At 42.5% G+C, this 13,688-nt stretch overlaps 1 protein-coding gene across 1 annotated transcript; it reads right to left on the minus strand.

Moving 5' to 3' along the window:
- Positions 1-12,023: 12,023 nt before the first annotated feature.
- On the minus strand, positions 12,024-12,833 carry LOC135107022 (craniofacial development protein 2-like). The gene has a single exon (XM_064016589.1). The coding sequence runs from the start codon at positions 12,831-12,833 to the stop codon at positions 12,024-12,026; it is 810 nt and encodes a 269-aa protein (XP_063872659.1).
- Positions 12,834-13,688: the final 855 nt, after the last annotated feature.

Below are 13,688 nucleotides of genomic sequence, written 5' to 3' on the forward strand. Positions count from 1 at the left end.
TAGAAGACAGCTAGAGATGCAACAGCGCGGCGATGAGAGAGAGAGGCTGAAGACAGTCAGTTAGAGGAGAGGAGTTGATGAGACGAAAAGCTTTTGATTCCACCCTATCTAGAAGAGCGGTATGAGTGGAAACCCCCCCCCCAGACATGTGAAGCATACTCCATACATGGACGGATAAGGCCCTTGTGCAGACTTAACAGCTGGTGGGGGGTGAGAAAAACTGGCGGAGACGTCTCAGAACTCCTAACTTCATAGAAGCTGTTTTAGCTAGAGATGAGATGTGAAGTTTCCAGTTCAGGTTATAAGTAAAGGACAGACTGAGGATGTTCAGTTTAGAAAAGGAGGATAGTTGAGTGTCATTGAAGAAGAGGGGATAGTTGTCTGGAAGGTTGTGTCGAGTTGATAGATGGAGGAATTGAGTTTTTGAGGCATTGAACAATATCAGGTTTGCTCTGCCCCAATCAGAAATTTTAGAAAGATCAGAAGTCAGGGGTTCTGTGGCTTCTCTGCATGAAATGTTTACTTCCTGAAGGGTTGGACATCTATAAAAAGACGTGGAAAAGTGCAGGGTGGTATCATCAGCGTAGGAGTGGATAGGACAAGAGGTTTGGTTTAGAAGGTCATTGATGAATAATAAGAAGAGAGTCGGTGACAGGACAGAACCCTGCGGAACACCACTGTTAATAGATTTAGAAGAACAGTGACCATCTACCACAGCAGCAATAGAACGGTCAGAAAGGAAGCTTGAAATGAAGTTACAAAGAGCAGGATAGAAGCTGTAGGGTAGTTTGGAAATCAGAGCTTTGCGCCAGACTCTATCAAAAGTTTTTGGCATATCCAAGGCAACAACAAAAGTTTCACCAAAACCTCTAAAAGAGGATGACCAAGACTCAATAAGGAAAGCAAGAAAATCACCAGTAGAGCGGTCTTGACGGAACCCATACTGGTGATCAGATAGAAGGTTGTGAAGTGATAGATGTTTAAGAATCTTCCTGTTAAGGATAGATTCAGAACTTTAGATAGGCAGGAAATTAAAGCAATAGGATGGTAGTTTACAGGATTAGAACAGTCATCCTTTTTAGAAACAGGCTGAATGTAGGCAAACTTCCAGCAAGAAGGAAAGGTAGATGTTGACAGACAGAGCTGAAAGAGTTTGACTAAGCAAGGTGCAAGCACGGAGGCACAGTTTCGGAGTACAATAGGAGGGACCCCATCAGGTCGATGAGCCTTCCGAGGATTTAGGCCAGCGGGGGCATGGAAAACATCATTGTGAAGAATTTTAATAGGTAGCATGAAGTAGTCAGAGGGTGGAGGAGAGGGAGGAACAAGCCCAGAATCGTCCAAGGTAGAATTTTTAGCAAAGGTCTGAGCGAAAAGTTCAGTTTTAGAAATAGATGTGATAGCTGTGGTGCCATCTGGTTGAAATAAAGGAGGGAAAGAAGAAGAAGCAAAGTCGTTGGAGATATTTTTGGCTAGATGCCAGCTCCTTAGGTACCCCAACTAGCAGAGGCAAAACACCAAAGGCACCTTTGCTTAGGGGGATCCTGAGGAGGGACTGGAGTGATAGGACAAGATATGGATATGAGATTGTGATCGGAGTAGCCCAACGGAGAAGAGAGGGTGACAGCATAAGCAGAAGGATTAGAGGTCAGGAAAAGGTCAAAGGTCAAGAATTTTGGGCGTATTTCCAAGACGGTCAGGAATATGAGTAGGGTGTTACATCAATTGCTCTAGATTGTGGAGGATAGCAAAGTTGAAGGCTGGTTCACCAGAATGGTCAGTGAAGGGAGAGGAAAGCCAAAACTGGTGGTGAACATTGAAGTCTCCAAGAATGGAGATCTCTGCAAAAGGAGAGAGTCAGAATGTGTTCCACTTTGGAAGTTAAGTAGTCAAAGAATTTCTTGTAGTCAGAGGAGTTAGGTGAGAGGTATACAGCACAGATAAATTCAGTTTGAGAGTAACTCTGTAGTTGTAGCCAGATGGAGGAAAACTTGGAAGATTTAAGAGCGTGGGCATGAGAGCAGGTTAAGTCGTTGCGTACATAAACGCAACATCCAGCTTTGGATCGAAAATGAGGATAGAGAAAGTAGGAGGGGACAGAAAAGGGGATACTGTCAATTACCTCAGACACCTGAGTTTCAGTGAGGAAAAGAAGATGAGGTTTGGAAGAGGAGAGGTGATGTTCTACAGATTGAAAATTAGATCTTAGACTGCGAATGTTGCAAAAGTTAATGAAGAAAAAATTGAGGGGGGTGTCAAGACACTTAGGGTCGTTGTCAGAAGGGCAGTCCGACCTGGGGACATTTGTGGTCCCCTCCCCAGATGGGTACTCTGAGGCTGGTGTAGGAGTCGCCGCGATAATTTTGAAATTTTGAGTGAAGGGTGTGTGTGTTATTAGGTGCTTGTAGTTTTGTGCAGAGGAAGAGAGCTTTCTTTAGAGGGCAGGGTGTGACTGCCCCCTTGTGTTGTGAGACACAAAGGGAAACGTTCAGTGAGGTCACAGCTGGATTTAATGATAAGTTCACATCACTCCATGATCCAGAGTTTTAGACTTCACTGGGAGTAATTATCGTTTCGGCAGGTGCCTACTGCCTCCTCCTATGTGTATTCTCCCTAAATGACCTTAAGACACTTAAGGCACTTAAGAAGTGTGTGTGTGTGTGTGTGAAAAAGATTCATGAAGTACCATACTCTACCACAGGCCATTTGGTGACACTGTTGGGGTACTAGTTGCCTCTGCCTTGTCCACAGAACATACCATGAGAAAGAGCTCCACCGTGCCTTGTGTGTACCAAAGTAATACAACGTAATCATCATGTGTTTCAGTGTGATGGATGTGACAAATGGCAACATCGTGCTTGCAACACTGGTTTTTCCAGGCAACAGTATCTTGATATTATCAACGGAGACTACGAGCTACCCAATTGTTATTCTTCTTAGTGTTCAGTTCCTGACAGTCACACCATTGATGATATCACTTCTGGGACTCATTCTACTATTTTACCTGCTCCACAACCTAATGCAGAAAGTTCTTCAATCTCGGTACCTGTTGGTGAAATGAGCAAGCATGATTTAGACATGGACCTAGAACCAGAGAGTAATGCACATACAGATATGGATGCACAGGTGAGACAGGTAGAGATCTACACTGCCATTTGCTTGAAGGAACTTTTAACTAGAGTCGTGGACAGGAATAATGTTGCACCTTACGTAAGTTTTCGTTCAGGAATTAGAATATGTCAGCTTTTCAAAATCGTTTCAAATCTTATCTAAAGGTACTTCCTATCATTGTTACTGCTTGTTATTTTACAAAATTGACGTAATATACACTTACAAAAAATAATAATGATAACATTGTCATTACTCACTTTTTTTTCTATTTTTGTCATATCTTTTTTGCAGTTTGCAACATAATCTCATGAAACATTCAATGTCTCATCCGATTTTATTGTTAACTGTGATCATCCAGAAGATATCCTGCCTGAGACACAATAACCTTCAACATTGCCCACCGTTGGACAGCATGATACTATTTCATACAGCATTGTTGAAGAAGGTATCAAACGCGGACGAAATTTGTTGTGGACTCGCATGGATTCAGCTATTGGTTAAAGGTTGATAAACGCTATAAGGGTTCTAAGATTGTATGGAGATGTACATCTCGAGGTAAAATTGGACCATGACAAGCGAAGGTGACTCAAGATGGTGACATATATGTTCCTTCTTTGCACTCACACAACCTTCCTGCCCAACCACGACGAGACCAGTTCCTCAAGACTTATGCTGAGGTTAAGAAACGTGGTGGAAATGAAGTGTTCAGATCAGCAGTCATCATCGTAGAAGTCATGGCTAGCAACATTATATCTGATCCTTTACTCAGCAGCCTACCTAATCCTTACAGCCTGGCACGATCTGTCAACAGGAAAATACAAGGCAAGAGACTGAAGAATCCAAAGGACCTCACATTCAGCCTCGATAAAGATAACATACCAGATGATTTCCTGATGTATGATGCTGTTGATGTTTTTTTCTTTTATGTAGGAGGGACACTGGCCAAGGACAACAAAAATCCAATAAAAAAAAAAAAAGGCTCACTGAGATGCCAGTCCAAAAAAAGGGTCCAAACCGGTAGTCAAAAATTGAAGGATAAGTGTCTTGAAACCTCCCTCTTGAAGGAATTCAAGTCATAGGGAGGTGGATATACAGAAGCAGGCATGGAGTTCCAGAGTCTACCAGAGAAAGGGATGAATGATTGAGAATACTGGTTAACTCTTGCATTAGAAAGGTGGACAGAACAGGGGTGAGAGAAAGAAGAAAATCTTGTGCAGCGAGGCCGCGGGAGGAGGGGAGGCATGCAGTTATGGAAGTTTGCCTACATTCAGCCTGTTCCTAAAAAGGGTGACCGTTCTAATCCCTCAAACTACCGTCCTATTCCTTTAATTTCCTGCCTATCTAAAGTTTTTGAGTCTATCCTCAACAGGAAGATTCTTAAACATCTATCACTTCACAACCTTCTATCTGATCGCCAGTATGGGTTCCGTCAAGGCCGCTCTACTGGTGATCTTCTGGCTTTTCTTACTGAGTCTTGGTCATCCTCCTTTAGAGATTTTGGTGAAACTTTTGCTGTTGCCTTAGACATATCAAAAGCTTTTGATAGAGTCTGGCACAAAGCTTTGATTTCCAAACTACCCTCCTGCAGCTTCTATCCTTCTCTCTACAACTTCATATCAAGTTTCCTTTCTGACCCTTCTATTGCTGCTGTGGTAGACGGTCACTGTTCTTCTCCTAAATCTATTAACAGTGGTGTTCCTCAGGGTTCTGTCCTCTCACCCACTCTCTTCTTATTATTCATTAATGATCTTCTAAACCAAACTTCATGTCCTATCCACTCCTATGCTGATGATACCACGCTGCACTTTTCCACGTCTTTTCATAGACGTCCAACCCTTCAGGAGGTAAACATTTCACGCAGGGAAGCCACAGAACACTTGACTTCTGATCTTTCAAAAATTTCTGATTGGGGCAGAGCAAACTTGGTATTGTTCAATGCCTCAAAAACTCAATTCCTCCATCTATCAACTCGACACAACCTTCCAGACAACTATCTCCTCTTCTTCAATGACACTCAACTGTCCCCCTCTTCTACACTGAACATCCTCGGTCCGTCCTTATAATCTGAACTGGAAACTTCACATCTCATCTCTATCTAAAACAGCTTCTATGAAGTTAGGTGTTCTGAGACGTCTCCGCCAGTTTTTCTCACCCCCACAGCGGCTAACTCTGTACAAGGGCCTTATCCATCCATGTATGGAGTATGCTTCACATGTCTGGGGGGTTCCACTCACACTGCTCTTCTGGACAGGGTGGAATCAAAAGCTTTTCGTCTCATCGACTCCAGCGTGGGCACGAGAGCAGGTTAAGTCATTGCGCACATAAACGCAGCATCCAGCTTTGGATCGAAAATGAGGATAAAGTAGGAGGGAACAGAAAAGGGGCTACTCTCAGTTGCCTCAGACACCTGAGTTTCAGTGAGGAAAAGAAGATGAGTTTTAGAAGAGGAGAAGTGGTGTTCTACAGATTGAAAATTATATCTTAGACCGCAAATGTTGCAGAATTTAATGAAGAAAAAGTTGAGGGTGGGGTGTGAAGACACAGGGTCGTCGACAGAAAGGCAGTCCGACCTGGGGACATTTATGGTCCCCTCCCCAGATGGCGACTCCGAGTCTGGTGTAGGAGTCGCCATGATGATTTTAAAATTTTTGAGTGAAAGGCGTGTGAGTGTTAATAGGTGCTTGTAGTTTTGTGTGGAGGAAGAGAGTTGTCTTTAGAGGGCAGGCTATGACTGCCCCCTTTGTGTTGTGAGACACAAAGGGAAACGTTCAGTGAGGTCACAGCTGTGTTTAATGATAAGTTCACAGCTCCCCCTGAACAGTGCTTCAGACCTCACTGGAAGTAATTATCGTTTCGGCAGGTGTCTACTGCCTCCTCCCTACAAACGGTCACACTTTTTTGGAACAGGCTGAATGTAGGCAAACTACCAGCAAGAAGGAAAGGTAGATGTTGACAGACAGAGCTGAAAGAGTTTGACTAGGCAAGGTGCAAGCACGGAGGCACAGTTTCGGGGAACAATAGGAGGGACCCCATCAGGTCCATAAAACTTCCGAGGGTTTAGACCAGCGGGGGCATGGAAAACATCATTGCAAAAAATTTTAATAGGTAGCATGAAGTAGTCAGAGGGTGGAGGAGAGGGAGGAACAAGCCCAGAATAGTCCAAGGTAGAGTTTTTAGTAAAGGTTCGAGCGAGGAGTTCAGCTTTAGAAATAGAAGTGATAGCAGTGGTGCCATCTGATTGAAATAAAGGAGGGGAAAGAAGAAGAACCAAAGTTATTGGAGATATTTTAGGCTAGATGCCAGAAGTCACGAGGGGAGTTAGATCTTGAAATATTTTGACATTTTCTGTTAATGAAGCAGTTTTTGGCTTGTTGGAGAACAGACTTGGCATGGTTCCGGGCAGAAATATAAAGTGTATGAGATTCTGGTGATGGAAGGTTTAAGTATCTTTTGTGGGCCACCTCTCTGTCATGTATAGCACGAGAAGCTGTGTTAAACCAAAGTTTGGAAGGTTTAGGTCGAGAAAAATAGTGAGGAATGTACGCCTCCATGCCAGAAACTATCACCTCTGTTATGCGCTTGGCACATAAAGAGGGGTCTCTGACACGGAAGCAGTAGTCATTCCAAGAAAAATCACCACAATACCTCCTCAGATACCCCCAACTAGCAGAGGCAAAACGCCAGAGGCACCTTTGCTTAGGGGTATCCTGAGGAGAGATTGGAGCGACAGGACAAGATACAGATATGAGATTGTAATCGGAGGAGCCCAATGGAGAGCAGAGGGTGACAGCATAAGCAGAAGGATTAGAGGTCAGGAAAAGGTCAAGAATGTTGGCTGTATCTCCTAGACGGTCAGGAATATGAGTAGGGTGTTGCACCAATTGCTCTAGGTCGAGAAGGATAGCAAAGTTGAATGCTAGTTCACGAGGATGGTCAGTGAAGAGAAAGGAAAGCCAAAGCTTTCCTCTCTCTTCACTGCTCGCCATTTATTTATTTCTTCAAATGCAAAACAGAAAGACTTACTTAAGGATGCCAAAACATGATACTGTCATGGCACCATCCATATTGTTAAGGCTCCTCGATACATGCTTTCATAAAGGGAGGGGAACAAGTGAAACAAATCCCACTTATGTTTGTTTTAATGAGTAGGAGAAGCAAAACAGATTATAAGGAGGTCATGCAAAGCATAAATAGAATAATTTCAGCGGTAAAAATTACAGACTGTAGTGGCTGACTTTGAGGCTAGTTTTTGGAAAGCAATAAGGAGCGTATTTCCTGATATCATCATAAAGGAATGTAGTTTTCACTGGCGTCAAGCGTGTGGAGAAAGGCCTACACATGTTAAATACACATGGAGTGTATTTAACATGAGCGTTCGCACAAACAACGATGTTTAGGGAAGGCATAGGAGACTGAACAGTTGTGGACATGCAGATGTGCATTTTGTATAAATTAATAGAAATATTACATACAGAGACCTCACTTGTACCTGTGCATGTGGAGCTAGTACAGGAATGAAAGCTAAAGCGTTAAAAAAAATAAATGCAAAGTCGCTTGTTTAGCTTATGGGATAAATCTATCAACCAAATTCCAAGCCAAAGGGAAGGTCTTTCGACCGCCCACTGTAAATAATGTTCCCATCCCTAGAGTTCATACACACAAGTACCTGGGTGTACAGCTGAGTTTCAGGAAGTCACTCCACGCTGTACACTATGTTCGATACCTCTGTCTGCCACGGCTAGCGCCACTTCGGCTGCTAGCAAACAGGGGCCTGGGGGCTGGCATTCCAGTCCTAAGGACGTCCTATATATCTGTCGTACGGTCCCTCATTGACTACGCAGTCCCTATTTTAATACAGTTTAGTGCCACCCAGCTCCGTCCCCTGGAGCTTGTTCAGAATGAAGCCATGAGAATAATTTTGGGATGCCCAAGGACTGCTCGGATTGAGGTCCTCAGAGCTGAACTGCACCTGCAGAGTATTATGTGTAGGATACAGGAAATTACTTGTCGTATTGTTGGTCGGATGCTATGCACGGGCTCCAACTCTCTGAAAGGATCACTGACCCCCTTGTATCATGATCCTCGGACTCCTGCAACTCCATACCTCAGGAAGATATTGGGAGTTCTTACAAGTGAAGGTATAGCCGAGGCCTGTACTAACGTTGTTATGTCACCGCTCCAACCCGTTTGGAACCCTCACCATGTCAGTGTTGATATTCACTCACTGCAAATCGTCCAAGTACCCCCACGTTCAGGCTATTCATATTTATTGTGATGAATCAGTCAATGGCAGCAGGTCCGAATGTAGGCTGTTCATCCGCGACTACATTTCTGCCAATCACCACACTGACACTGAGGTTCCCAGGCGGCTTCCTGCACACATGTCCTCCATTAGGGCAGAACTGTATGCTGTTCTGGAGGCGCTCCATATTGTGGCGCCTCTCCGTAAGGATGTATTCTTCTTTGTTGACAGTCAGGCTACACTGTATGCTCTCCAGTCTACCTCCCCCATGGACTGTGATCTAGTTAATAAATGTCTTGATCTCATCCACGCCCTAGAAGATGCTGGTGCCACGGTTCACTTCACCTGGATACCCTCTCATGTGGGTATCCCGCTTAATGAAAAGGCAGATCGCCTTGCTCAGTGTGCCCTTCAGGATGACACAGTGGACCCTGGCGCTGACTACATTCTGGGCTATGTTAAGAGTAGCATTAAAGACTTTGTATATAGTAGTATTAGTGATCAGTTGGAGCTTTGTTGCTATAGGGGCAGTGACAGTATTCTTCACTATGTACATGTCTCCCAGAGCTGTGCTTACTCCTATGGGAGACACACTGTATCACACGACAGGGTGGCAATGAGGCTCAGATTAGGCTATAAATACTTTTGGGAAGTCAGTGCTTCTCCTGGTGTATGTTGTGTGCTGTGTGCTGCACCAAGAGGACACACTCTGCGTCATTATGTCACGGAATGTCCTCTCATTGCTGAATTTAGGCTGCAAAGTCAACATGACTTGCATACCCTCATTGACCATTTCTTAGACTCAGCCACTCTCAGGGATATACTCAAGGAATATCCTGCGTTTGCTCCCAAACTGTAGGATATTTATGTAATAAGGTGTGCAATACCTGTATTTATTTATTTACTTATATTCTTGTAATGTATACTATCTATTTTTATATTTTTGATACTCTATCCTTAAGTCTTTGTCCAGGGGATGAGTGGCAAGGTCCGTCCTCCTCCTTTGTTGTATTTCATTATTAATGCAATAATAAATGTATCAATCAATCAATCAATCAAGAACTGAAAATCTCCCAGGTTTCCTGCAGTCACCTCGCAGCACCTTGTATTGAATAATAGTATCCTTTTACTTTAGGATGTTATATATATATATATATATATATATATATATATATATATATATATATATATATATATATATATATATATATATATATATATATATATATATATCTTTTAGATGACGTTAATATGACGTTAATATGTTAATATGTCACTATTTTTGTGCTATTTTGTCCTCCATGTTTATTTTGCATGCATTCCTGCGAATTAAAAGTCTTACCATTATCATTATTATTGTCATTGTTATCAATATGAATTGATTTGAAATTTTGGCCGAAATGTCCCACGGCCACAAGCAGCTTCGAGCCTAAACGTCATTCGGTCCAAACATCTTTCGGCTGGAACATCTTACTACTACTGACGTGCCATATCCCGTAGGACGTCGGCAACTATGGTTTGCCACTGCTTCCTGTCTCTAGTTGCTTGTATCAACTGAGCTGCAGACATTCCTCCTTCAGTCACTCGCACCAGTCCATCCATGTACTTCTGTCTTGGTCTTCCTTGTGGTCTCTTGCCTTCTATTTTACCAGTTAGAGATAAATGTTCCAGTCCCTCTCTTCTCATAACATGGCCCAGGAAGCGCATCTGTCTACTCCTAACCGTATTCTTCAACTCTCTTCCAACACCCACCCCTTGCAACACTTCTTCATTTGTTCTTCTTTCTGTCCAAGATATCTTAAGCATCCTCCTCCAGAACCACATCTCAGCTGCTTGAAGTCTTTGTTCATCTGCCTTTCTCATTGTCCAGGACTCAGCCGTACAATAAAACCGACCATATAAAACATTTCACAAACCTTCTTCTTGTACCCATTTATACTTTAACATTCGTCACCAAGTTTTTAATCTTGCCAAATGCATTCTTTGCAAGTACTATTCTCTTCTTTATATCCATCTCACATTTCCCATCACATGTGATCGTGCTTCCCAAATAATTAAAGTTGTCTGTTTGTTTGAGGGGTTCTGCATCAAATAATATATTTATTTGTGGCGGTTGCTCCTCTTTTGATACTACCATCACTTCCGTTTTCTTTTTGTTAATTGTTAGGCCTCTGTCTGCTTGATCTATTTAGTGTTAACCAGGTCGTGCAGTTTGTCTTGGGATTCTGCCAGCAGCACCGTATCGTCTGCATATCTTATGTTGTTGATGTTGGTGCCTCCCACTTTTACTCCTTCCATATCTCTTAAATCCCTCATTATAATTTCACTGTCGTTGAAGAGATCAGTAGTTGAAGAGATGAGGGAACATCACACACGCCTCTCTTTATGCTCTGCGTCTCCGACTCTTTATCCCCTACTTGCACTGCTGCTTCTTGATTCCAATATAAGTTATGTATTAGTCGAAGATCTTTACCATCTATTTCCAACCCTTCCAGCATTCTCATAAGGTCTACATGTTTAACACGGTCGAACGCTTTCTCATAATCTACAAAACAAACATTAAGATCTTTCTTCACTTCTATTAATCTTTCCATCAACATCCTCAGAATGAAGATCGCATTGCTCGTACCCTTCTCCTTGATGAAACCACACTGTTCATTTCCAATCTCAGGGAGTATTTTATTCCTCATTCTATCTAGAACCACTCGTAAAATTTTTTTTGTTACCTGACTCATGATACTAATTGTGCGATGTTTATTGCACTCAAGAGTTCCCGGTATCTTGAGTAAAGTAATAAAAGTTGATTTATACATCTGTGCTACTCTCTCCCCATTCTTATATACTTGCCTAGCAATCTCTGTTAACAGGTCTACGCCATATTCATCCAATGCTTCCAACATCTCCCCCGCTATCCCATCATCTCCTGCTGCCTTTCCTTTTTTTCATTTTCTTTAAAGCTGCTTGCACTTCTGCCTTCATTATCGGTGGACCCTCCCCATTGTTGTTCACATCAAGGGTTTCTGCCCTATCGTCACTGAATAATTCACCAATATACTTTGTCTACCTTTCCAAAATTGCATCTGCTTCCATCACTTCTGTTCCATCCCTCTTTTTTTTTTTTATTCCAGTGCTAGTTGTTGCTTTCTTTTTGTATGTTATCTCCTTCACTCTTTCATACATCAGCTATTGGTCCCTTTTACCCAGTTCTATCTCTTCAGAGTTGTCGTTCATCCATATTTCCTTTGCCTCAATACATTTTCGATGAATTTGTCTGTTTAGTACATTATACTGTTCCTCATTTCGTCCTTTAAGCTGTCTTCTTTCATCCATCATGTGCAAAATCTCCTTTGTCATCCATGGTTTCCTTGCTCTTCCCTCTCTCTCTGGGATTAAATTGTTTCCTTCTTTGATAGCTTTTTCTAAATTATTCCATTTTTGTTCTGCCGTCTGTTCTCCTGTGCATTCATCTTTCAGCTGTTCATACTTGTTTCGTACTTTTAATGCATACTGATTCTGTATTCCCTCCGTTTTTAACAGTTGCAGGTGTCGTCTTGGTTTCCTTTCATTAATCCTTATCTTCTTACACTTTACCTGTACAGTAGCCACCACTGGTACGTGGTCACTATTGCAATCAGCTCCTGGTTACGTCTTAACTTGCTGGGTTGAATTTCTAAATCTCTCGTTTATTGTTATATAATCTATCTGGTTTTCTAGCTCTGTCACCAGGACTTTTCCATGTCCAGAGATATCTTGGATGATGACTGAACCATGTGTTTGCTATTACTTTTTCATTCTCTAAACACCAGTCAACAAACCTATCACCTCTCTCATTTCTTTGTCCCAATCCATGTGGACCTACAATGTTTCCCGTTCTTCCTAGTCCAACTGTAGCATTAAGGTTACCCATCATTATTATAACCTCATGTTCTTTGCATTGTTCTCTTGCTTGATTTACTTCGGAATAAAATTGGTCTACTTCCTCTTCGTCATGTTCAGATGTGGGTGCATATACTTGTGTAATGCAGATGTTGAAAGGGATACCTTTTAAGCGCACTACAATAACTCTGTCTGATACAGCCCAGTATCCAATTAGACATTTTTTCATCATTTTATCTAGCATCACCCCTACCCCTCTCTCATTTGTCTGACTTCCAGAGTAAATAAAACCTCCTCCTGTCCGTGTCTCAACACATCCAACTACTGGCCATCTCACTTCACTGAGACCCAATACATTCACATTCAACCTCCCCATCTCATTCTCCACATTCTGCTTTTTTCCTGTTTTATACATTGTTCTAAAGTTCCAAGTGGCGATCCTCATTTTACTTCTTTTCGGTTTCTTTGGTACAGTAGCTTGATGACGGTCGACCGTCGCCTGTACCGCGTGACTGTTTCGACCGGGCGAGGCATCCACATCATTCTCAATAGCATAGGTTCCATTAACGCCGTTGTGGCGTATTCTTCTTTGTGACATATCCATGGTTTTTCATAGAAACTATACATGGTGAGGTCTCCAGTTCTCTTCCATGCCATGGTTATAAGCCATGGACCTAGCCTTTGCCTCAAAAGGCTTACCCTACAAGGCAGCAGGTGGTTTGGAGTTAGAGTTTTCTTTCTCCTAGCCTTTGCCTAAAGAGGCACACCCTACAAGGCAGCAGGGACCCTAGACAGGTGCTACCACTCCGGGACAGAGTGGACCTGGGAGTAATGACGATTAAAGAGTAGCTCCACTTTCCCTACAACTCTGAGAGTCCCCAATCAGAGCCTCGCCACCGGATGCAGTTTATAGTCTTACCCAGGACTCGGAACATTTTACGGCCTAAATTCCGAACACCCTAAAGCTCTAACGGCCGTAAAGGATCATGGCCAAAAATTGTACGGCCGAATAATCCCGAACTCCACAGGGTTACCGTTGAGAAGGCAAGGTGCCAAGGACACAGATCTTGAAGTGAAAGAAGTGCATGTGAGCGAAATATCAAAAGCACTATCACATTTCTAAGTGTGCGAATCAGTTAATGAACTGAATATATGATGAACAAGAATAGATGGTGCTACTTTGGCTTGTTATCTACCTGTCATGAATCTTCTTTGGTATGCGATCTACACTTTACATCTACACGATCTACGTGTTATGAATCTTTTGTATGCAATCTACACTTTATATTATGATCTACAACAAGAAAATATGTACTTATCAAGAACAAGGAAAACACTTGTCTTAGTTTCGAGAGAAAATGTCTGGAAACGAGTGGAATGTCTATTCTAGTGTCGAAGTTCAAAGAAGAGAGTGTAAAACATTTCACCCAATTGTTCAGAGAGAAATCGCTGAAGGCTC

Source organism: Scylla paramamosain, chromosome 2, assembly GCF_035594125.1.
Source record: "Scylla paramamosain isolate STU-SP2022 chromosome 2, ASM3559412v1, whole genome shotgun sequence".
Lineage (NCBI taxonomy): Eukaryota > Metazoa > Arthropoda > Malacostraca > Decapoda > Portunidae > Scylla > Scylla paramamosain.

What these genes read in the sequence shown, in the direction of transcription:
- LOC135107022 (XM_064016589.1), bottom strand. Translation starts at nt 12,833, where the DNA reads ATGGATATGTCACAAAGAAGAATACGCCACAACGGCGTTAATGGAACC.